Here is a 26,808-nt window from a genome sequence, read left to right as displayed (position 1 = left end):
GTTTTACTTTGTCTCAGTGTGTCTGTCTCTTTCAGTTTCAATAAAAGATTGGTTTCAACTCCAGTCAATAAGGACAGGAAAAGTCAAATAACTGGTTTTCAAAGAGTATTATAATAAAGACTTGATGAACTTCCTGGATTGCAATAATCAGCAATAATTACTTACATGGAACTTACTCATCAAAAAGTACAGCATAACCTTACATTAAACTGTAAATGTTATGATTCACAAACCTTTAGCACTGGTACAATTCCACTGTTTATACTGTACAAGTAACCACATAAAATTGGCAACGCTGTACCTTCCATACAACAGCTTGCATGTCACTGTTATTGTTGCCAATCAGTTGTCATGGAGCCAGAATGATTGTGTTCTTCCACTCTCAGGTGTATGATGTTACCCAGTATCAGTAACAGTACCCCATGCAGAACTGGCCTGCAAGATCAACTCATAATCCTAGAAATCCACCCAGTGAAACTACTTTTTAGGCCTGACTGCTACTAAACTTGTTAGCAGTGAATTGTTCTGATCAAAAATATATCATTATTAACTTAAAAATGTGTTAATCATGGATCAATGTTAGGACTTCCACATTTACATCAGAAGGTAATGTGTCTGAGTGCCATATCAAGGAGTTCTGCACTGGCACATGTGCTACTTTTTGGGGCAAACTGTTAAACTGAATTGCAATGTGCCTTTCAGTGTCTGTGAAAGATCCCATGGCACTAATTTGACAGAGAGCAGAGAATTCTCCCTGGGGGCCTGGCCTATATTTTCCCTCAATCAGCTTCACTAAAGTAGATTGTCCAGACATTATCACATTCCTGGTTGTGGGACCTTTTGTGTGCAAATTGGCTGTCATACTTCCTACATTAAAACAGTGACTAATTGGTTGTGAGGCACTTTGAAAGGTCCTGAAGTTGAGAAAGCTAAAGGTCGTTCTTTCTATAAAGTTTACCCATGGTTTGTCTTCTATAAACTGCAAATCAGTTCAGAAGGATCTTGGAACAAACTTGGCATTCTGCCATCCCTCAATCCATATTGATTTTTACCACAGATAAAATTCAAGGCTTACAAATCAGCTTCAAAATGGCTGAGGCTAAACTAAAGTTGTGGTTAAAGTTAAATACTGATAACAGATAAGGTTTCTACAGTCCTATCAAAATATTGTGCCATTAAAGCATCGTGTTTTATGTTAATGTCCTTAGTTCAGAGTAGTTAGAGATTCCAAACAATTTGCATTCTTTGAAACTAAATTGGGCTCCATATTCAGCTCAGAACAATTGGAATTTAAGTAAGTCTTTTAATATGGGAAGAGTCACAAGGTACTTCAAAGAATGGAAAAGGAAGCAATATAAACAGATCTGGGAGATGATAGCATAGCCAAGGACTTTAATAGAAAAGAAAGATTGTCCATGGAGCAGAAACATGCAAAACAAATGTTATGCTTTCCCATCCTCTCTGCAATTTAACATTAACTTGCTTATTCTCTTTCTCAGGATGACATAGGGTCTTTGACCTGAAAAATTGTTTCTCTTTCTACAGATGCTACCTGCCTGTGAGTGTTTCCAGCATTTCCTGTCTTATTTTGTTTTTCTAGTTTTTTTTATTTTTGCAAATGTTAAGTGTCGGTATTTCAAATGAGGGAAGAAAGTTAGTAACCCTGAAAAGGATGAATACAGCTTTCGAGGACAGGGAGCCAGTTATGAGGTTAGCTAACATAGAGACCAGAAAGTTAAGTTGGATGGTGAGTGATCATTGGGAATGGGGTCAGCGGAAAAGGGTGTGCGTCTAATGAACAACATAAGCTTAAACTGAGCATAAGAGATGGGAAAAATCTAAGCAGAGGTTGAGCGAGTTCGGGCTTTTCTCTTGGAGCAACGGAGGATGAGAGGAGACTTGATAGAGGTGTGTAAGATTATGAGAGGCATAGACAGAGTGGATAGCCAGCATCTTTTCCCCAGGGTGGCAATGGCCAATACTAGAGGTCACCCGTTTAAGGTGTGTGGAGGAAAGTTCAGGGGAGATGTCAGAGGTAGTTTTTTTTTTACACAGATAGTGGTGGGTGCACGGATTGCACTGCCAGGGGTGGTGGTAGGGGCCAATATGATAGGGTCGTTTAAGAGACTATTAGATAGGCACATGGATGAAAGAAAAATACAGGGTTATGGGAGGTGAAGTAGAGAGGGGGATAGATTGAATGGGGATAAGGTTTATATAGGTCAGCACAATGTCATGGGCCAAAGGGCTCATACTGTGCTGTACTGTTCTATGTTCTAGACAGGAATTCAATACTAGAACTTACTTTGGGATGGATTGTCCAATTGGATGCCCACCTGTGACTCTCTGATAGCTTGAGACACAAATGTACATCATTATTTATATTAAAATATATGAATTAGGAGCAGGAGTGGGCCATTTGGCCCCTTAATCCTATCCCACTATTTAATAACATCATGGCATTCTGCAGGAATCTTTATTCTTCAGGCTTCAGGCGGCACAGTAGTGTAGCAGTTAGCATGACCCTATTACAGCGCCAGCAACCCAGGTTCAATTCCGGCCACTGTCTGTAAGAAGTTTGTACGTTCTCCCCGTGTCTGCGTGGGTTTCCTCCCACAATCCAAAGACGTATGGGTTAGGAAGTTGCAGGCATGCTATGTTGGCGCCCCCAGAACACTCTACGCAAAAGATGCATTTCACTGTGTGTTTCGATGTACATATGACTAATAAAGATATCTTATCTTATCTAACCATTTACTCCCTTGCTTATCAAGCATCAATCTATCTTTGCCTTAAAAATATTCAAAGATTCTACTTCCACCGCCCTTTCAGGAAGAGAGTTCTAATGATTCATGACCCTCTGAGAGAAAAAAAATCTCTTAAAAGGGTGACCTTTATTTTCAAACAGTGACAACTAATTCTTAATTCTCCCATTAGAGGAGACATCCACACCACATCCACCCTAACAAGATCCCTCAAGATCTTATACGTTTTAGTCAAGTTCCCCCTCACTCCTCTAAACTCCAGCAGAGACAAGTCTAGCCTGTTCAACCTTCCCTCATAAATCAACCTGTCCATTCCAGGTATCAGTCCAGTAGTCCTTCTCTAAACTGCTTCCAGTGCATTGACATCCTTCCTGAAATGAGTAGACCAATATCTTATATACGTGAAGCATTACCCGCCTATCGATGCGTCTGCTCAACTCCCAATTGTTGATCACTCGTAAAGCATTTGCATGCCAGGCAGGTTTTCTCCTTCACTGCTTTTATACAGAACATAAGGAGGCTCTTTGTGTCCGCACTGGCTATTGAAAGACCCATCTAATTAGCATCACTCCCTGTTCTTTTCACCTATTCAATTTCTTTTTGAATGTTGCTATTGAATCTTCTTCCACTGGCCTCACAGGTCGTGAATTCCAGGTTGCAACAACATGCCATGTAAAACAATTACTTTCATAATTACACTTGTTCCCAATTTCCTTAAATCTACATCCTCACTTACTGATTCTCCTGCCAATGTAAATAATTTTCCTCCACCTATCTTGAAACTCCCCATTAGTTTGAATGCCTAGTTTCACTGCTCCAAGGAAAACAATTACAGCCTTAGTGTCACTGCATAACATCTCTCAAATCAGGAGCGTTCTAATAAATTTCTGCCCCCTCTCTAAAATGGTACTATCTAGAATTAAGGACTAACAAATAAATTATAAATGGTTTATTATGAACTCTTTACTTTGTTATTCTATGCCACTGCTATAAAGCCTTTTAAGATTTTTATGCATTTTAAGATGCCTTAACAATTTGTGCAGCCAGCTTCGAACAGTTGGCTATGTTTTGTGGAGAGGCAAGAAATTACAGATGTTGGAACCTGGAGCAAAAAATCAAACTGCTGGAGGAACTCAGCAGGTCAAGCAGCATCCATCGGGGCAAAGGGATAGTTGATGTTTGAAGTCAAGACCCTGCATCAAGATGATCCCTTTGCCTTCACAGATGCTGCTTCACTTGCTGGGTTCCTCCAGTAGTTTGTTTTTTGGCTGTGTTTTGTTATTGATATACATTTCAAAGTTTAACACAACTCTCCTGATGGCTTACCAGGTTTACCCATTGAGAAGCTGGATGTGTGAACGAACAATGTTCCTGGTTAATACTGTGTTAGTTCATGCCTACTGAGAAAGTAATTTGGAGGGCTATACATAGACTCATTGATCCTAAGGAGGCTATTTATAAATAAGGAAAGGAAAGTAAGCATGTTTCCTGCTTCTGATCACAATTCCTGCAGAAATAGCATGTGGGTAACTATAATTACAAAAAAAAATTGGTGCATCTGGGTCAGGCCAAAGGTTGAAATTCTTAAACTCTCTAATCGACCTGAACCCATTTGTAATCTGCCCACTTCCAGCTTTGAACCCATTTGTAATCTGCCCACTTCCAGCTTTAACGGACGCTGGACAAGGGATGGGCATCCAACCCTTTTCTAGGAGACATGTTATCCATTTAAATATTATAATGAGACTTTATGATGCGTAATTGCCTCAGGCCAGCCGGATTTCCAAGCCTCAGAAAACCTGGCAGCTTAACAGAGGCATGGATAGGTCCATGGAAGAGGTAACTAGAATTCCAACAGTTCTTATGGACCAGGGAGGGCCTCACCGATTTGTCCCAGTCCATTATCATTGCCTTCTTCCCTGGCCTCCACTGTACCTTTTACGATCTACAATCCATACATATACCTTTTAAGTCCTTTTCCTTATATGGTTGAGTTCTCCTTTAGGGTTTTCCTTTTAACAAGGTATTCTTGGGGTTAAAATAAATAATTGCACAATAATTTAATTTATACTTTTCACCTTAACTGTGTGACCAGGTGAGATTTGATGTTTCTGGTTAGCAATCATCTTTCTGTCATCAGTAATATAGTTCACATGAGCTGAAATGATCTACCATTTGACTTAGTGCATGCATGCATCTGAATTGCTAATTCTGTTTACCTCTTTCAGTACCCCAATATCACACCACTGAATCAATGTGCATTTTGGAAGAACCATGAATAAAGTAATTTGATTTATCTTAATGTCCAGATCTCATTCTTTTTAAATATTGCTTTGTTCAGTCCCTGAATAAGAAACTCCAGCTCTGTGATGTTTATGCAATCATTAACCTATTCCATCTTGCAGAGGAACGTGACTTAGTTATCCTTTTGGCAATGGCATTGTTCAGATCCCACACAATTAACTTTGTCCTAGATCCACTATCTTTACCAGCTTGACAATAATTACACAGAGAGCCAAGGTTAAACAAGCAATGGAGTGCAGGGAATGAGGGTCATTCAAGGGCACTAGAATCCATGAAATGGACAGTTGTCTGACTAATAAATGGAACAAATAGAAAATGTCCAGCTTTTTTTCCTTAATTTTATTTTTCTCTCCATTTCTTTCCCCATATCTTCTTTACTACAGCCTAATTTTCCTCCTTTCTCCCTCCTTTTTCCTCCTTGTTTTACCCCTTCCCTTCATGATCTACCCACTTGTGTTTCCATTTCTTCCCTGCCCCTTTTCCCACAACTTATTCTGCCCTCCTTGCACCTTTGCCTCCCCTCCTCCTCCCCATCCTTTTTTTTGTTCCTTCTTCCCTTTGTCATCCCGGTTCCTTCATCCTGCCTCCCTTCTCGACAAACACGAGAGATCAGAGGACACTGTTAAAACATAGCTGTCAGGTCTGAAAAGTAATTTGAAAGGACAATGAAAAGCTAAGCTAAAAGGCTAGAAGATAAAGAGGAACAAGTTTTGCAATAATTGTACAGAGCCCAGCTATCAGCAAAAAGCAATGTATTGCTGGATGAGGCATAAATATTTGCCATAAATTCTCTGGTTCTTTGGAAAAGATGCCATGTGATCTTCTCAATTCATCCAAAAAATTAGGCAGGGCCTTGGTTTTTACATCTTCTCTGGCAATGCAACATTCCCTCAGCTCCGCAGTGCCTAGATTTTAGATTTCAAGACTAGGATTTGAACCCATAAACTATCAGCTCATAGATAGGAGTGCTACCATCTAAGGCACAGATTAAAAACAGCTATGGGTTGAAGTAAAATTGAGATATGGATTAGTCATGATTTAATGGGGATTATCTACAGTATACTGCCAATATGATCAACATCATTAAAGCAGATTATCTGGTATCACCACAATAAAATTTGTGGAAAATTGATGTGCTGAAATTAAATCAAATTAACTGCTGAAATTTCATACACTACTGACTGCACTTATTTGGGTGTAAAGTACTTTGGAATATCCCTGTGTTATGTAAACCACTACAGAATTTAAAGTCTTTCTCTTCCATTGAATTTTAGACAGGCTGAATAGCCTCCTGTTCTCAATTTCCCCAACTTGGAACTTTTTCTGGTTGGACAGTCCCTCCAGATTGAGGATGACTTGCTTTTACAAAAAAAAATGCAGGAAGAATTCAGCAGATCAAGCAGCATCTGTGGAGGCAAGGGGAACATGTCGATGAAGCAAATTAGGCCAACCTTTATACAAAAAGGCAGCAGGTGCCTGAAAAAATGGACAGGAGATTTCTGAGGTGGTGCACTCATTCTGCCATTTACCCTGGGCTTCTACGAAATTTCAGCAGTTAATTTGTGCCTCTCCATCTTCCACAAACTTCATTGTGGAGACCAGATGATGTGTTTCAGTGATGTTGATCATAATAGCAGTATTCTGTGGATAATCCCCATTAAATCTATACATGGAGTCCAGATTTCAACGCTATCTTGCATGCTCCTTCTCCATTTTGAGCGGTGGCGGGATAGAGATTCCCAGTGGGAATGCTGCACTTTTCAAGGATGCTTCAAGAACGTCCTTTCCCTCTGCTTCCCTGGGAATCTCCTCCCAGGGCAGCGCTCAGAATAGAATGATTTGAGGAGTCTGGCATCATGCCTGATGCAGCCAACTGAATGTAATTGAGGTGACCTCCCTCAAGGCAGTGGAGAGTGACCCACTGACCGTGTCCCTGCTAGAAAAAAGCTGCTGGAAGGGCAAGGGCAAGGGCAAGGGCAAGGGCAAGGGCACTGAGGTCGCCATCTTCCTCCCCCTTTCCCCCGCCACTTCCCCCCTTCCCCCCTCCCCCCGCCACTTCCCCCCTTCCCCCGCCACTTCCCCCTTCCCCCTCCCCCCGCCAATTCCCCCCTTCCCCCTCCTCCCCGCCACTTCCCTCCTCCCCGCCACTTCCCCCCTCCCCCCTCCTCCCCGCCACTTCCCCCCTCCCCCCTGCCACTTCCCCCCTTCCCCCCTCCTCCCCGCCACTTCCCCCCTTCCCCCCTCCCCGCCACTTCCCCCCTCCCCCCCGCCACTTCCCCCCTTCCCCCCTCCCCGCCACTTCCCCCCTTCCCCCCTCCTCCCCGCCACTTCCCCCCTTCCCCCTCCTCCCCGCCACTTCCCCCCTTCCCCCCGCCACTTCCCCCTTCCCCCCCACCCCCCTCCCCGACTTCCCCCCCACTTCCCCCTCCCCGACTTCCCCCCCCCACTTCCCCCTCCCCGACTTCCCCCCCCACCACTTCCCCCTCCCCGACTTCCCCCCCACCACTTCCCCCTCCCCGACTTCCCCCCCCACACTTCACCCCCTCCCCCCCCGATTGGACGCAGCGCGGCGGCGGGCAGGCGGTCGGTGGGCGGCGCGCGCTCGCGGGGGGGGCGGGGGGGGGGGGCCGGGGGCGCGCACTGACGGGCGCGCACTCGCGGGACGCTCTCGTCGCCGACGTCAGACGCCGTTGCAGAAAGCCGGCCGGCCGGCGGTACAAAGCGGAGCGCGCACGGGCGGCGTGGTGGCAGTCGGTTCGCTCGCTGACAGGGGGGGGGGAGAGAGTGAAATAAAAAGCGGGAAATAAAATAAAAAGCGTGCGATGGCGGCTTACCTGAAGGCATGGAGCTGGCTGGGGCTCGGCGTGGCCCGGCAGCCCGCCGCGATGGCACCGGCCCTCTGCCACACCGGGCAGCAGCGCAACTGTGAGTGTCGACCGGCCTCCCCCCCCCCCCCCCCCCCCCCCCGGTGTCGGGGGGCGGTGGGGTGGGGGAGATTATTCTACTCTCCCACCCTGGCTTCTTACTCCTTCTCCCCGGTCCGAACACCCCCCCCCCTTCATTCACCGTCGATGCACCTCCACCCCCCCCCCCCACCTTTCCCCTCCGGACCACTGACCGGGGGGGGGGGGGGGGGGGAAGAGTGGGTAAGCTCTGGGGGGGGGGGGGGGGGTTGGCCGGGAGCCGTCCTGACCGCCCTCTCTTCCCCCCCCCCCCCCCGTGTCGCCCGGAGGTCGGGGTGGGGTGGGGAGTACTGAGGGTGGGGGTCGGGGGAGGGGTGGTGAGGTGGCCTCCGGGAGCCGTTCTGACCGCTCTTTCTCCCACCGCCCCCCCCCCACCCCGTGTCCTTGACTGGAGGTCGGGGGGGAAGTGGGGAGGGGTGGGGAAGTACTGAGGGTGGGAGTCGGGGGTGGGGTGGTGAGGTGGCCTCCGGGAGCCGTTCTGACCGTCCTTCCCCGCAGTGTCCTTGACCGGAGGTCGGCTCAAGGTCGACGGCCTCCCCGCGGTGTCCCGGGCGCTGCTGGCGGTGCGGGAGCCGCTCCCCCTGCCGCCGGCTCCCCATGAACCACTGACGTGGCCTCCGCAGCCAGCGGTCTCTGCTCCTGTCTGCACCGCTGCTCCGCTTGGCCCTTCCCTTTCCGCCGCTCGCAGGCAAACCTGTTATTTCTTCAGGGCCCCCTTTTTCCATGAAAGGGAGGAACATGCGGTGCACAGCTTGCTGCTTTGTCTCGCTCTTTTGGATTGAAAGCTTCTAAATAAACACGGTTAAAACGGCTCTCATAACTTTGCCGGGCCAGCGCTTGTAATGTTAATTAAATTTGATGTCGAATCGCTTGGCGAATGCAACTCTTAGTCAATGGTATTAAATGATTTTGGTTATGGAAAGCAATCTGTAGGGAAAATCTGTTTAAAACATTAGTATCTTTGGAATAATGTGGGCTCTGAATGGATGCCGCCGATTGAATTTCAAAATTCATATAATCTGATCCCATGTATGGGATTAGCCTAGTGTAAATGCTGCCTTTTCTCTGGATCGTGTGGTTAAAATCACTTGTATTGTGATTAGTGCTTTGGTCAAATTTACTCTCGCCTTTTTTTTGTGTGTAATTAAAATGCCTATTCCAGATTTATCTTGAATCAACTCTTGGTTGATGAAGTGATTTAAAATCTTTCAGCTGACTGCAGGCCTGACTTCTATTTTTAAACTGAAGGGTGGTGTAATAATTCTATCTTCAAGTGTGGGTTACACTTTTATTCTCTTGCTTTCTTGCTCTTGCTATCCTTCATCTCCTACACTACTTCAAGATGGCCCCTCATCTTTTAACTGAGCACATTACAATTCAACAATGTTAGTTAATCGGCATTTAGTCATTTTGTTTTCTATTTGTGCATCTGTAGACCTTTTATTATTTACTAGTTCTGTTATGGATCTTCACCTTGCACTGTCACCTTTCTGCCACTTAATCAATTTGTGCCTTCCACGTGTCTTCTCTCCTCCCATCTCTGCATCTCAACCTTTCATCTTTCAATTTTTCTCAGTTCTGATGGAAGGTCAGTGACCTGATATGTTAACTTTATTTCTCTCTTCAGCCATTACCTAACCTAACAAAGTAACTACATTTTCTACTTTTATTTCTAGTTTTGAGTTCTTATAGGATTTGGCTTTTGAATTATTCAATTAACTATTAAATAATGGCCTCCTTGTGTCACTGTGTTCTTTAGGGGAGTTTTAAGGGTTTTAAACTGTTTATTCTGCTGTCATCTATCATCAAATATGGAGTTAATTTTTAGTATTTTTAAAATTTGACTAGGGTCCATTTTCACAGGTGGACATTTGTTCTGTCTGCTGGTCCTAAGGAAAATGGGAACATTCAAATCTGAATCATTGTGGTAATACCTCCCACATTCTAATTTTAGCTTTCTCATGCAGCAGTTGGTGAATGTTCAAAAGATTACTAATGTGGAGTTTAGAAAAATGTGGTGGAAAACTTGATGAATATTTAATAGTTTGAATGATGTGAAGAGTTTTGAAGATTTTTGTGCTATCCCGTCATCTTCTGCCTTAATCATATGTAATATACAAGTGTCCACTTTTACTCCATGGGAGGAGAAAGGCCATACAGCTCCAGAGCAAGGCACTGCCAATAAATCTTGTTACCAGTCAGTAGCTCTACTATATTTTTACCTGTCTTTTTCTCATTCCCTTGATATCCTAAATCTAACAAAACTATCAATCTGCTCACTTGGAAACTTAAGCTGATGCAGCGTCCATTACTTTGTGGGGGATGAGGTTTTTTATTTTCCTCTTCTACAAGTGCTTTCTAGCTTGCTTTGAAGTGGCCTAGCTCTTTTTTTCCAGTTTGTGACCATTTCTTCTTGGTTCCTAACCAGAAAAAAGCAGTTTCTCTATTTACCCCATTTCACCACCCTCCTCAACCTCGTAAAGTGTGCTCTGGAGGTCACTGAGGCTTCCAGATATGAGGACTAAGTAGAACTAAAGTTTGAGCATGCCACTTGTATATCTAATAGACTTCACAGTATAGAGATGTATTTCATTATCATCATGTAAGTGGATTCTCTAGCTTGTTGGTCAAGACTAAGTTACAACACTGACTTGACTTTTTGCTTCTAAGTTGTAATCATTTTGCAGACATCGTAATCTGTGCAGAAAAAGGCTACATCAACTGCAACTGCTCATTAACATAAGAGCAATGCATGAAGTATAATGCAATACATAATCTGGTATTTCTGGAAGTTGCTTTGTAATGAAATTTCCTTTTTGACCACGCTGTTAATAAACTAAGATTTTAAGGATATGTCATGAATGTAGAATCAGATGTTAGAGTATACCTTTAACTGTGTACTTAATATGCTCTCCTTTCTGCATGACACACATTGTGTGATTCAGAACATCAAGTCTCTTCTGGGATTCAGTTGGATCACAGCTGATCTGTAATACCTATTCTAAACTACTTTTTCCAGTTTTTGAATTTTTTTTCATTGACCATCTCCCTGCTCTTTAAGGGAGAATTTCAGATTTCCACTATTTTGTATGAGGAACTGCTTTCTGATATTCCACTGATATGAGCAGTTATTATTTTCAAGAATCCTACTTACTCTTTGAGGAAATTACACCTTTTTAAGTTGTCATTAATAACAAGTTTCTCACCAAAATGTTAGTGTCTGAGGAGCTGTTTCACTAGCTGATGTACAATTTTTGCTTTTGGCATGAGGAAATCTTGCCCATCTTCACTCTGATCAGGGAAAACCACGTGAGAGTTGAAACTTTGTTTCACAAAATCTTTGTTTGGACATTGGCTTACTGCTGCAAGGAATGCAACCTTTAAATGTCACCTTGTAAATATCTTGCAATCGTCTCCTCGTGGAAAAGGAGTAATCCTGGGAACATAGAATTGGCTCTATACCAAAGCAGTCATGCATCCACAGAGTATAATCGCCCTCAAGGTTTGTAATAACCTTGAAGCTATGGAGAGGTTTTTAAATTCCCACCTAAACACCAAATCCATTGCAATGTTTGGTTTCTGCTATATTTTAAACATTGGGAAGAATCCTGCTTTCATTTGAGGTTGGAGAATCCACAGTTCCATGGTTGGCGCTGTGTATTTTTGCTGGAGAGAGAAATGACCTGAAAAGGGAAATTAAGAGTTGGATGTAGAGCTCCTCCCTACAGGACACATTTGGTATTGCTTGCTGATTTTTTTTTAAATGGCAGAATTATTGCTACAAAATGTCCTAGATGTATATGCATATTCTCTATATCAACAAGATATCCATCAAGATTCCATGGGGAAGCAAAATTTGTATTGGATTGTAATATTTGTGATTTCAGTAACTTTTCTGACATCTGCAAAGGAATATTGCTTTCTAAGCAAAGACGCAAAACTCCAATTAATTTTCACTAAATTTTTGGATGAGAAATAAAATCTGCTTTCAAATCTGTTTTGTCCTAGTGTCGTGTATGATGGAAGATGCATTTTTAAAAAGTCCAGAAAACCAATGAATGTCAATTCTACCTTAGTACCTAGGGAAGTATTGTCAGGTCTTGCCATAGATTTACCTGGCTTAAAAATAACATTTAGCATTGTATCTTCTCCATTTGGATCTCTACATTCAGCAGATTAACTAGTTTCCATGACCCACAATAACATTTTGCATTTTGAATGAACAAGGTTATCTCTTGGCTTACTCAGCATATTGGTAAGGGAGCTACTTGACTTGTGCAATCAATACAATCCTTTTGTTTAGGTTACAATTTATTAAAGTTGGCCCTATTACCAATGATAGACTTAGAATCAACTGTTATACATCAATGCTTTCCCAGATCAAAATAAAATTTAATTAACTTTGTAGTCTGACCTTTCTATCTTTTGAATGTCATTGCTTTAAAATGTTCATTTGCAGATCCTGCCCTTTCACTGACATCTGTAGATCTGATTTTCTACAGTTGGAAGAGAGCTTTAGGTCCTAATTTGTGATCCTTTCAAAGACCAAGTACAAACTTCAATTTTTTAAATACATATAGAAAGAATTATTACAACATTTAAACCATTTAAAGCAAGATATTAATAGACAGTTTTAATTTCAGTGGTTGAATGATTGGATTACGTGACTAAGCTGCCTTCATTTGAACAGATGCAGACAAGCGTATTAAAGTGACTAACCCTGTGGTTGAAATGGATGGCGATGAGATGACCCGCATCATTTGGGCTTTTATCAAGGAGAAGGTAGGATTCTTTGCTCTGTAACTTTGTCAATAAGTCTTGTAATGGTGATTATTCAGTAACATGCTTGATGTGAAAAGTTTTGGAGTAGGCTGAAGATTTGAGCTTTTATTTTTAAAAAGTAGCAGTTCTCTTTGCGTTTGCTCTTTTGAGTTGGAGGATAAGCACTTGTCTAACAAGATGTCAGCAAGCAGCTAAGAAGAACATGCAAACGTGTGTCCCTTGCTTGTACTGAGGGTACCCCAGCTGTGTAATCATACATTGGGAAATGCATAATTCCAGGTTCTAGTACTGTTTTAAATCATGAAGGTATTTAGACATGTAGAATTTGAATGAATCCTTTTAGATTTAAAATGGGAGTGATGTATGGTTAGAGTTTGGTTCAAGAAAGGAGATGGTCTATACTTTTTGAACAAACTTGAGTATATGGATGGAACTTAGTGATGTAACCATGTGGGAGGAAAAAATAACAAATGAGGGTTTTGGCAGGAAATGAGCTGAGGTAGGGTGGAACAGGTACAGGAGGTGGCAGTCTATCTGATTCAAGATGTGGTTGAAAGTTTGGTTCTGTGGCCAGATAAAACACTGGGGTTACTAGCTATCAGATTTGACTTGAGAAGATGATTGGAGAAAGCTGATGAGAATATGGGGTGTGTAGCAAGGAGTGCTAAAGGCTTATGGATTTGGTGCTCCCAGTGATCAACTGGAGGAAAGTGTGACCCAGGCAAGTATCATTGATACAGTGCTTAAGAGACACCCAGACTTTTGGGATTGAGAGCCATATTCAGATAAGTGGAAATGGTAGGGTGAAATTGGTGTACATGTGTGCCCACATTCATACAGTTGTACAAAGTTCCAAAATGCACAGAAGTCCACAAGTACACCTCAGGGTTGAGGTGTTCTTCGGCATTAAAGACCAAAATCTAACTTTGCTGTCACCAATCAGTCTGGAACATTCGTCTTCCTGCTGGAAGCTTTCCATCATTGTAGTGAAAGTATTGGATTGAATATTGGCTTGCCATAGAACAGAGGTTAGTGGTGGAGGGTTGTTATTTTGTTGGTAATGTATATTAATGATATGGATGAAAATGTAGGTGGGCTGATTGGTAAGTTTGTAAATGTACTGTAGTGTGTTTAATTGGGCTGTTCAGGCCTGGGACCAGAAAGGTGGTTATTTTCTTAGGTTAACCACCCTCAAAATCACTATCAACCCACTCATCTTTGGGATGTTGGAGGAAACTGGAGTGACCAGAGGGAAACTCATTTGGAATCGGAAATCAATTACTGCTTTTCTGGAAAAAGAAAATGCATGCATTGGAATAGCAGATGTTATTTATGCTATGAACTGTCATAATGTTAAAAATACTGCATCTTTATTAATTCCTAAAACTGTTTTGATTAACTTTGAATAAAACCTGTTTGATAGCTGACATGTTTTGTAACCATGCAAACTTGCTGAAAAGTTTCTTGCTACTGTAATATATTGCAAGCCTGCATATTGTTTATCCTAAGAGAAACTTTCTTTTCTGCAGCTCATCCTTTCCAATGTTGATGTGGAGATGAAGTACTTTGATCTGGGATTGCCACATCGGGATGCTACAAATGATCAAGTTACTATTGACTCTGCACTAGCAACCCAGAAGCATCATGTTGCTGTTAAATGTGCTACAATTACCCCTGATGAGGAGAGAGTAGTAGGTAAATGTTTCATTTTATCCTTTCAGTTTAAGTTTGTAATGCTACGTAAATGGTGATTTTTATTATTTCTTGGAATTTGTATGCTACAAGTGTTTCAGTGCCTCAAGGTTCACATTATAATCACTGCAGAATTATGTTCTGTGGTGCCTCTTCAATGAACTTATATTTGCTGTTTCTACTACTAGTAGGATACAGTTGTGTTATGATATCAGTCTTGGTTCAGTTGTAGTAGCCCTGCTTTGAGTCAGAAGATGAGAGTTCATGACCTATTTCAAAGGCTTGTGTAATTCAAGCTGTCACTTCAATGCTACGTCAAAGCCTTTCACTGTCACTGACTTGATAAGCAAAGCCTTGCCTGCTTTTTCAGTTAATGTAATGGTCTCATGATGCTTCTGAAACCAGAGAATTCTAATATGCTGCCTATACTTATCCCTCAGTTACTAAAACAACTTGCCTGATTTGTCATATTGATGACTGTGATTTTGTATGCAATTTGGCCACGTGTTTCTCAGATACAACAATTTCAATTCATAAGTGCTTTAAGTACTGGTATGCCCTGAGGTGATTAATTCTTTTCTTTAAGTGAAGGTAAATAAGATGCTGATATGGAATAAACTACTGTATATTCCTCCTGTTTGCTTTGGATTGGCTGGGAATAAACTACTGTATATTCCTCCTGTTTGCTTTGGATTGGCTGTTCATCCATCAGTCCCAAACACTTATTATTAACCTGTGAAATGTCAGCAACTAGTTGCTTAGAATACAGATTATATTTGTATATCTACAGGTAATGGAAAGACTGCAGCGGTCTTTCCATTTATTTCCTTCACTTATTGCTGATAAATCAACTACTAAACCAGACCTTGAGCTTTCCATTTTACTCCACCTTGACTAGTGGCAGCTCGGCAAATAGCTAGCTAATGTAGTAGTAGTGCCAAAAGCAAGTACAAAATGATTATGCTTGTAACAACAAGCATATTTATTTTTAAAAGGCTAACTTGAAGCAAGCAAATTCAAGCAGTTGGTTTTAATAGTTCAACACCTCACTCAAGGACACATGGAACATCTCGATGTCTAACTAGGATAAATGTGCACATGAGATTAGTGAGACGAGTGAAGAAATGTTCAGAAATGAAGTAGATAGAAACAAAAATACCCGTGTGTCTTAAATTTGAAGGCATTAACTGGAAGGTATGAAACGCACTGAAGCATATCAGAGCTGTAGAGCAAATGTGAGTGGTGGCCATGAGACAGCTTTCCTTGGAAATAGGCAGCCATTCAATAATGATGCATAGATTGGATATTTGATACAAAAATGTAATCATGCTGTTGAACCATTACCAGGATGCAAGTTATTTTCACTTTTAAAGTTGTAGCAAATTCACATTATGCAAAGGTGCATCCATCTATATAAAGGCTGTATGGATTGCACAGCATTTAGTATTTCTCACTTGCAGCTTTAGGGACCCTGGTTTGATCTGACCTCGGGTGCTTTGGGTGTGGAGTTTGCACATTCTCCCATGACCATGTGGTTTCCACCTGGTACTCCATTTCTTTTTATGTCACCAACTTGTGCTGGAAGGTTACTTGGCTATGCCTTACTGTGGGTGAGTAACAAAAGAATTAAGAAAAGTTGATGGGTATAATAGAATGAGTTGAGGGTACAGAGAAATGAGGTGGGAATGGGACTGATGGGGTTGTTTTCCTGGGTGCTGACATGGACTCAATGGGTCAAATAGTCTGTGTTATAAGTAATAAATTATTGCAAAAAATGAAAGGAATGTCACTCAAATGGAGTAGTTGAGTGCATATTGTAATTATGAGGTGGGAGGGGGTGGTGAAGGTCAGTATGAAAGGAATAGAAGACAGTGCTGATGGGCCTTGGATGAAATGGGATGACAGGCAGCAAATGTCCTGTTTGTGTTGCTAAGCATGTGAGGTCTTCTGAGGTGGTGAGAAGCAGTTTCATTTGTGTTAATGCTGCATTTAAGATTAGAGCTTGAGTGCAGTATCAGACCTTGACCTGCAACTGAAAGTGTACAGAAGGAGATGCCTATTTGATTTGGTTTAAATTCTGTATTTCACCTTTTACACTTGATCTGTACTCAAGTTTAGAAGCAGTGCAAGACTTTTCTATTTAAAAATGTTGGAATCTGAATGCACATCAACACTTGGTCATTGTTTCAGTCCAAGTTATTGAATTGATACTTCTACTGTAAATGATTTGTTTTACAGAATTTAAACTGAAGAAAATGTGGAAGAGTCCAAATGGTACGATCAGAAACATCTTGGGTGGTACAGTCTTCCGTGAGCCAATTATCTGCAACAACATCCCGCGACTTGTTCCTGGATGGGTCAAACCCATTACCATTGGCAGACATGCACATGGTGACCAGGTATGATTTTACTCTAACCAAATTAAAATAATTTGAATGAAATTGAGTGTTGTGTAATTAATCCTTTGAGTTATTCTCTAAATTTTTTAATAGACTTAATGTTTATTGGAGGAGCTGAGGGAGTTTTGAGATTGAATATGCCACTTCTCAAGATGCCAAGATTAGTAAATGACAACATTCTCTAACATAAATTGCTAGTGGCTACAAATTTCACTGTTACTGTAATACCTGTAGGTTAAATAAGCATTTAAGGTGGAATGTTTTCTATTGTTTGTGTTTCATTGCTTTGGGCATCAGTGGGAGAGCGAGTTGAGACTGGTTAAATGGCCTCTCGGCAAGTGTCAAAATATTTGCTGTAATGGTTCATTTGAAGCTGAGAATCACTTTGGCTGTAAGGATGTAGCTGCCTTGAAGGAAACAAAGATGCAAGGTGTGACCTACAATGCCCAGTGATAGATGATAGGATGAGTGAATGAGAATGGCAAGATAGAATATGGAAATGTAGTGGTGCATAAAACCTTTTTATTAAATGTCTTTATTTCACAAAGGACCATGGGAGATTAAGGTAATTATTGAACTGACGAGATTTTACAGCTTGAAGTAGAAATAAAATAGTATTTGCCTCTTGGTAATGCCCCAACCCATGGTCCTCCTGTGTAATTTGGTTATTCCAGGTAATGCTTCAATAACTAACTGTTAAAGTTGTTCTTTGATTTTTGATTAGGATCTCTGGGGATTTTCATGCCAACAATGGCACTGTGCTGAATGCACTGAGCAATTGCGGTAACAGGACCAATAAGGAAAGAAAGGTGAAACTAAGGAAAGGGGTTTAAGTTCAACAGGGGAGTTTTGCTTTTTCAAAACCTGTTGGCAAAATTGAATTTTAAAATGTTGCAGTAGATGAAACTGTCCTGACTTGTGTTCAGGGTAAATGCTGTACTCTGATTTTTGATTTGCATGAATTACCTTAAGTACTCCATATTAATTCCCACTATTAAATCTTGAATGTTTCTGAAGTTTAATGATTGAGAATTCCCTTATGTGACTCGCATGCTGCTTTTTAGGTAATGGAAAATTTGTATCAGAACACTGAACACTCTTCAAACAGACATCTAAATCTTTGTTATAATGTAAATAAAAATACTAGGTAAACTTGTTTTAATTAGATTGGAGTTTATCTGTAGAGGATCGGTGTTGTGGGGGCGGTGGGGGTGGAGAAGCTGTTGGTGTGTGTGTGTGGAAATTACCTTTAGTTTTGTGATTCAGGAAACATGACCCAACTAGGAATACCCACGGTATTTTTTCCTGCTTGTTTCCATTGATTGCCTCCTGTTTAACTACATCATTCGTTAAAAGATTTTGCCTCCAGTAGTTTGGTTGATGTAAACTGGTTGATCTTTTCAATAACCTTATTTGGTATCTTCCTACCCAAATTTAAAAAAGTGTTAACTAATTATTCTTCTAAGGCATCTTTCTGTATCAGCTGTGTACACCATTTCATCCTGGTAATTCATTAGTTTAAATTCCATTATCTCCCTCAATGCAGAGTACCCATTGCAAAATCCATAAATTTTGCTTTGCATTCAGCAGTCTTTTAATTGGAGATAAAATACTCAATCCCATATTATAGGATTGCTATCTTTAGTTGCCGTCATTTTTAAGTTGTTCAGATTTTTGTATATCCCCCTGTGTAACTAACTGATTTGTTTCCTCCTTCAGTACAAAGCGACAGACTTTGTGGTGGACAGACCAGGAAAATTCAAGTTGGTCTTCACTCCGAAGGATGCCAGCTCTGTTAAGGAGTGGGAGGTGTATGACTTTCCGGGAGGTGGTGTCGGAATGGGCATGTACAACACAGATGAGGTAAGTTCTCAAGTTCCTATTATGGTTATTTCACCACAAAGGTCTGCTGGAGGACAAGTATGGGCTTTTCTACTTTGCTTGTTTGTTGTGCATCTCCTGGTAGCAAGGTTGTTACTTACTGTGAAGTTGCACCACTACCTTTATCACCTTTGAATGGGTGCCCATTCCTCTTTTTGGAGATGAGTGTTTTGTTGTGGCAAGGCCATGAGGTGTTGGTAAGCAAATCTAGGATGTCTAATGTTGGCAGTCAATCAAAACAATTTGTAGCATTCCTTTAGCCAATATATTTTGATTATTTGTGATGCGTCATCTACACCTTTGGCAACAATTTTGATCCCTTGAGTAACTTCTCTGCCTTGTAGACCCTGAATTTAAAGAAAAAGAAAATTAAAATAACTCTATCATCAGAACTGAACTAAGTAATTATAAGATATAAGAGAAAATCAACATCTTCTCGAGTAATGTTTCAGGGAATCTTGTAGCAGTGTTGGGTAAGGTTGGTTGAGGTCAGGGATTGGGCTGGTAGATGTTAGGGCAAGAGGAGTTTGCTTGCTTTCAATGGGACAAGATGATGGTTTGGTTTGCTGCTGTGTCTGATTGAGGTAGGGATGTGAGCTTTGGATTGGGAACACCAAGTGAGAACTAGACAAATAAATTAAGGGGACCCGTTCAGGGAGGTCCCCTTTTTTTTAAATCAAGCTTGAGCAGGCTTTTCAGTGATCTCCACATCACACAGGCATAACTTAATTTTATGGATGTTGTGTCTAAATATATTGGGACAACAGATACACGTGCTGCTTAAGCAATGTCTGTAAGCCCACTCTAAGTTGCAGTGAGGATCTTGAATGAAAATCAGTGCTTTGTGATCCATACTCTGATTTTTTTTTCCCCCATAATGTTTGACCTTTTCATAGAAATTGGCTCACATGGTGCTGAGCTATCAAATATTATATGATCCCCTCTAAAGTACCTTCAGCAATATTTTTTTTTAAAAATCGCAAATATTTCTGGCCAAAATGAGTCTGTGCCTTGTGCAAGTTAAACTGAGGATCTTGAGGGGATGCCTAATCTAAACACTGCAATGGAAGCTGGCAGGAACATAGGTGCAGCTGCACTCTTTAAATCAGTCCTGTATTCTGACAAAGGGTGGGTAATGACCTTGAAATGTTTGGATGGAGGTTCTGAATCTACCTTCCAGTCAGTCTGACTTTCATTGTTTTCTCTAGTCCATCAGTGGCTTTGCACACAGTTGCTTTCAGTATGCTCTGCAGAAGAAGTGGCCACTCTACATGAGTACAAAGAATACTATTCTTAAGGCTTATGATGGCCGTTTCAAGGACATTTTTGAGGAGATTTTTCAACAGTAAGTACTTGTCTCGCTTCTCTTGCAATGTCCTGTTTGTCCGTAATAAAAGTTTGAAACTTTAGACATTTTTAGAGTCATGACATTAAAACTTGTGCATCTGTAGCACTACAATTCAGCTATCTAAATGCTGCCATTCCAAGCTCTCCTACAGTTAATTTTTCTGGTGGAAAAGCTGATGAAAGCTCAATTGGAGAAAAGATCGTGCGTTGTTCATGTATTTGTTCAATGGACTGCAGTGCTACTAATCTGGCTATGGGTAGATGTTTGCATGAAGTTTTGGGTACCTTTTTTGCCCCCCAAAGCTTTCCAAAATGGCAGAACAGGAGAAGAGTACAAAGTAATCAGCAGTTTCAACACTGCCAGATCATTGGGCAAAAGAACAAAGTCCATAGTTTCTGTCTTGTACCTTGTGGTAGTGATTATTAAAATTACTTTTATTGTTTTGTACTAATCTATCATTTAGATTTAATGACATTAATGTATTTTTTTCCGCCCACAGAAAGTACAAAGGGGACTTTGAGAGGCTGGTATTTGGTATGAGCACCGTCTCATTGATGATATGGTTGCACAAGTGCTGAAGTCCTCTGGTGGATTTGTTTGGGCCTGCAAGAACTACGATGGTGATGTGCAGTCTGATATTCTAGCTCAAGGTGATTGCATGTTATTTTAACCATCATTCAGAATCCAAAAGATGACATTATCTTAGAGTCAGAGTAATACAGCATGGAAAGGGACCCTTTGGCCTAACTTGTCCATGCTGACCATGGTGTCCACCAAGTTAATCTCATTTGCCTGTGATTGGCCCATATTCCTCTAAACCCCTCCTATCCATGTACTTATTGAATAAATTTTATTCACTTATCTTGGTGACAGATTCTAAATTTGGTAAGCTTTGTCCACTATGGGTATTAACAATGCTTAGTTCTCACTGCTTCGCCCTGAAAGGAAAAATTGGAAGGGGGTGGGGTAGGAGGTGTGGAATTTTTTCCCCACCCAGTTTGCTCATTTTGTGGTATTTTTCTGGAGTTGGAGAAATCCCAAATGGAGGGGGTGGTGGAGAGATCCAGTTATGGCCTAGGTAAATACGGAGGACTGACAGCTAGATGCTTTTGGGTTAATCTGAAATGAAGAGAACTTCTGTTTGTACTGCATGTAAGAAACATGAAGCTTGTTTCTAGGGGTTGAGCTTTGTAATTCTCTACCCCAGCGAGCAATGGAGGCAGGGTCATTGAATGTGTTCAAGGCTGAGACAGATTCTTGGGCCCAAGAGAAGTTGAGAGTGTAGGGGTCAAGCCATGATTTTATGGAATGGCTGAGGAGATTCAGGGAACTGATTGGCCTTGTCCTTATTTAGTTCTAACACAATTCTAAGAAATTATCTTCCTGTTTGATTTAAAACTAGAGGAAGATTAAAATTTAAATTTTGCTGTTTAGTAACTTGCAGTCATATAACCATCACACCATTTTAGGGCCTTTCTAAAATTGCCCATTTTGCAACAAACATTTTGAGATTTTTGTACCTGCATATACACTTCTTAATATTTCATTGTTTTATAAGAGCTGTGCCTGTGCACAAGTCATGTTTTAGCTAATGACTGACTGGTAACACTGCTATTGAAAATGTCAGTGCCAGACACATTTTTGGTGGCTAATAATGCTTCATGTACATACAAGCGCACAAAATGTTGAATGTCACATTTTTCAGACCATATGGCCTCTGAGATTCTATTATTCTATTATATATCAAGTCCATGTGCTCTGTTAATTCTGGATGTTGTTTAACATATTTGGAACCCTGATGTTGAATCTGACACTGCTACTGTGGTTCTTGAAGCCTATATTTAATTCTGATTCTCTTTTGAAGTTGTTTCCTGAATTGATTCACTTGTGAATACTGTATGTTAACAAGGTTTTCATTTAATTTAGTTCTGTCTTTACCGTGTTCATTTTCTTGCACATAGAAATGTGCAAATAGTGCTAAAGTTCCTGGGAGGGATGAAGCTGAGCACAAAGCAATAGCAACAAAATGAAGGAAGTAATATTGTTGTTCCAAACAACAAATGTCTAATTTCATACCAAAATTAAATGTGTAGTTTCAGCTTCTCCGCCCCTTTAAGGATTGAATGCATTCTTGCTTTGAGTGTTCAGTTTGCTTCCTTTGCCAGTAAGCTTAAAATGGTACTGGAGGTGATTTATATTTTAAACTTGGAATATGTAACATAAATATTATTGTACAGGCAGCCCACATCACCTTGCTTTCTGTATTCTCGGAAAATGTTGAAGATCTCACATTCAAGAGGTACTGAATAACCTCCTGGTCCACTTTATACATGTAGTCTTGTTCTCCTTCAGGGTTTGGTTCTCTTGGCTTGATGACTTCTGTTCTGGTTTGTCCTGATGGCAAAACCATTGAAGCAGAGGCAGCACATGGCACAGTCACTCGCCATTACAGAGAACACCAGAAGGTAAGCACAATGAGATTGGTTAAGAAAATGAACTTGGACATTGGGGATGAAGATTTCTGGAGCTTTACTTTGCAGTGTCAGGAAGATTGTCTGCCACCTTGATTTTCACAACCTTGGTGTTCATATAAATGTCCTTTAATGGTTTAAAAGAAAAGAAATCATCCCTTAAGAATTGCTTTTCCAAAAATGAATATTGCGCTTAATCAGTGCAAAAGAAGGCTCAAGGTCTCTTTCATCTGAAAGATGTGTTTAAAATAATTTAATCCATGCTCAATTGATCTTCAATTCATGTTAACTGCCATTCTCTTTCTGTATTAATCCAAATGGGAATCCTTTAAGTATGGATTGTAAACATCTGCTTTTATGCAATTGTTCTACAAACTTTTACTATGTGGATCTGTTATCTGGAATCTTGGTCTGCTGTGGTGCCTTTGTGTGTACCTGTATTGGCTCTTTGGAAGTTAATAAATTAGTTCCATTTCTTGCTTTTACCCTCAACCCCATTTTTGTTTTTCCCTCTGAGTAATTAACCAATTTTCTTGAACTTCACTAAATCTGGATAGATTGCCCTTCGTGAACAGACTCAAATTTTCAGTGAAAATGATTTCCATGATGCAGAATTTGAATATTATTTAAATCAGTCTTAAAATCCTGGCTTCAGGGAAGAAGAACTGCACTAATCTTGTTGGAAAGGGCTAATCTCAATCTTTGTTTTGCAGGGCAATCCCACTAGCACCAACCCTATTGCTAGTATTTTTGCATGGACTCGAGGCCTTGAGCACCGTGGAAAGCTGGATGGCAATCAAGAACTCATTAGGTAAAGACCTGGGTTAGATATTTCTTGACCATTTCTTAAAATTGTAAATACTTTAGAATGACAGTTTAAAATGTTAATTTGACTTCACATTGTATTCATTTGTATATTTTGATCTTTAACCTCTGCACTCTCAATGATTATTTTGTACTGACTTCCTTGGGTGCATTTGGGTTGGAGATCAAAGCTTCTGTTATATATTTATCCCTTCAGGAATCATTGCATTTATCTCAATGGTTCAATCATGCTAATGCTACCTCCTAACTGAAGATGACATTGGGAAATCTGTGCAATGAATCATTTAAGACCCTAAAATAGTTTTAATTTGGATTCTGACTCTTAATACTGAGGCATTGTAGATAGAGGACCCTGTGGGGTTAAAATTAAACTATAACCCAGCCATAGCCATTCCAAACCCAACCTGAGTGTTTTGTATCTTAACTGACCTGACTTGGAGTCATTTCCTGAGTAGTCAGAGATTGGCAGTCAGACTTCATATTCATGCCTGGCAGAGGCCCTCCAAGTACATGTGAAGTCCCTCATCTATCCTCTGTGGCACAGAGGCAAATGGAAAAGCTGACTTCAGGATAATGCTTCCTGGTCCCAGGCAACATTCTCTTGCTGCATATCACACCCTGCTGCTGAGATCAGGTCAAATTTAAACTGATGCCTGAAAATAACCCTTCCCCATCTTGGTCAATCCCTTGTGTGCCCGGTGCCTGAGTCTTGCACAACTGCCACCTGAGTGCTCAATCAACTGGACAAGGTTTACTGCTGGGCTGGCACAACACCTGTCCCAAATCTAGCACTTCTCTGCGATCTGTTTCAGATATAAAGTTTTTTTTAATCTGTATCAACAATATTGACTTCTGTTCAGTCATGTAAAACTTTTTAACTTGCAATATTTTTGTTGGTAGTTCAAGTATACTCTAACACTATTCTTTATTTTGAAAGGTTTGCTCAGACACTGGAGCAGGTTTGCGTTGAAACAGTTGAGAGTGGTGTCATGACAAAGGATCTGGCTGGCTGTATCCATGGACTCAGCCAGTAAGTTTAGCATTTTAACTAAATCAGTTATTTCTCAAAGTCTTTTGCTGAGATCTTGACCATTTTACAATTATGCTGTCATTACAAGGTGGTTTAGAATAAACCATTCGATCTACTGTTTATACCAGAGCAGACTGTGACTGATCTTGGCACACATCTGGAACCAGACTATCTTTCTGACTGCAATAATTGATCATATCAACAAGGCTCATCTCAGAGCTTAGCTGGAATGCATTTACTTAAGGGCTGTCTTGGAGAATTTAAATTTCATTCCAGACTGGACTGGCCATCATGTGGATTAGAGAAACTCCTATCTTAGACTAGAAGGACATGGGGATTTGGGTTGATTGCCTCTGAGGATTATGGGTAGAAATTGTGGGTGAGAGGGGGAAGGTTAACTCCGTACTTAAAGCTGCTGGGTTTGGGCTTGAAAGCAAGGACCATGGGGAACTGCTGCTGTCTCTCATTCACTAGTAGTTTTTATATAGCCTGTTAATGTGGGTGAAGGTGGGAGCATAATGTGGAAGTGCATTGGGGTCATGTGGGTGAGAAGGCGGTCTATGAGCAGGGGTCAAGTAGTGGCCAGCATGTTAACCATCACATCATCATTGCTAACCAAAGAATCCTTGATGAAATTTAGTGCTGTAGATGTCAAACAGCACAAAACCAACTACGAGTGAAAATTTGGATATTACCAAATGTCCTGGATGTATTAACAGAGGATGCTGGAAAGAATACAAAGTTTACCTTCCATCTTGCTTCCTTTCTCCATAAATTGAATGTGTTCTATTTCCTCCTTAGTGTCCGACTGAATGAGCATTATGTGAACACTACTGACTTCTTGGATGCCATAAAGAATAACTTGGACAAAGCCCTAGGCAAGAAGTAGATGGTCTAAAAAGATCCATTTTACCTCATTTTTAACTTAAGAATAAAGTCACATCAATAGAAGGGAAAAAGCCAGTCATTGCATATTTTTTTAAGTTTTAACTTTATTAAGGATATGATTTCCCAGCATTGCCTGGGAGGATATTGTACAGAAGTTTGTTGGATTGATGTGAGTTTTGTATTGTGAAGCATTTCATTTAAGATCTGTAATATATTTGTCACTAGGAATGAAGTTGGCATTAATTAACAAGAAGCAATAAAACAATCCTTGAAGTATAACTGTTCTTTGTGTTTGTTTTGATTGTCATTCCAAAACTAGGTTTATTGCTAAGTATGTGAAAAGTGTTTTACATAACAGATATTTGTCATTAGATAACCTAACTTGCATTTACATCTGGTTTGAGCAGGTAGCTCCTCACATCCAATACATCAAAGTAAATGCTATGTATTTTCAACACATTAAGTGACAAATGTTAGTTAGTTCTTTGTCAATGTTCTGAAAGGAATTGTGGAGGCCCTTTGAACTTGGATGTAGGTTTGAATTGACATTACAAAACTGCCCAGGAACTCCAAAAAAAAATGAATTTGAGTATATTGGAAAACAATAGCCAGAATAACATGAATGATCTTGCCTAAACCAGACTATAATTGATGGTCACAGGTTAGGGGCTGAACTATTAATCAGGAAATTATTAAAATCTGACCACAAGTTAGAAAATTTAAATTTGGATAATCATATCCGGAATAAAAAGCTAATGTAAGTTGTGGTGGCCATGAAACTCCTCAATGACACATGTCCTTCAGGAAAGAAAATCAAATTATTTCACCTAGTTTGGCCTGTGACTTTTTACTGACAGCATGTATTGGCTCTTAAACCCTTCTGAAATGGCCTAGTGTCAGTTAGATTTGGAATGCTTTTTGTTTGGGATGTGGTTAGAAAAAGAAAGCATTTATTGCCTATTCCTAGTTGCTCTTGAAGGTGGTGGTGAGTTGCTTGAACAGCTGCTGGTGCATGTACTTCCACAATACCAGTAGGGAGTCCTAGGATTTAGATCCAGCTATAGTAAATGAACAGTGATAGATTTCCAAATTAGTCGTCTTTGACTTGGGGAACCTGCGGATGGTGGTGGCCTTGGCCTTGAAGGTAGGGGTTTTGGGTGTGCTGGTGGAGTAAGTAATCGCAATGTGATTTATAGATGGTATACATGGCATCTGTGCTAGTAGTGGAGGCAATTTTGTTCGGGTGATGAGAGGTGCCAATCCAGTGAGCTGCTGTGTCCTTGATGATGTTGAACTATGATGCACTCATCCAGGCAAATAAAGTATTTTGTCACACTCTTGGTCTGTGTCTTGCTGCAAGATGCTCAGCCTCTGACCTGTTCTGTAGCCACAGTATTTATGTAGCTGGGTCCCAGCGGCGTTTAAGTCAATGCCTAGACAGGTGTAGATTGTGATAGAGT

The 26,808-nt window shown here is 40.7% G+C and overlaps 1 protein-coding gene across 1 annotated transcript; it reads left to right on the top strand.

Annotated features, from left to right (window-relative positions):
• Positions 1-7,763: 7,763 nt before the first annotated feature.
• idh2 (isocitrate dehydrogenase (NADP(+)) 2) lies at positions 7,764-25,627 on the top strand. Its single transcript, XM_052040577.1, is given in 12 exon segments — positions 7,764-7,994; positions 12,723-12,814; positions 14,344-14,509; positions 16,745-16,905; positions 18,625-18,768; positions 19,995-20,131; positions 20,634-20,653; positions 20,656-20,784; positions 22,487-22,599; positions 23,319-23,416; positions 24,368-24,460; positions 25,262-25,627. Coding segments are annotated over 12 exon segments (1,344 nt in total). The 5' UTR covers positions 7,764-7,891; the 3' UTR covers positions 25,350-25,627.
• Positions 25,628-26,808: the final 1,181 nt, after the last annotated feature.

This window comes from Pristis pectinata, chromosome 28 (assembly GCF_009764475.1).
Source record: "Pristis pectinata isolate sPriPec2 chromosome 28, sPriPec2.1.pri, whole genome shotgun sequence".
In the NCBI taxonomy this organism is placed as follows: Eukaryota; Metazoa; Chordata; class Chondrichthyes; order Rhinopristiformes; family Pristidae; genus Pristis; species Pristis pectinata.
This window is presented reverse-complemented; position numbering and strand designations above follow the sequence as displayed.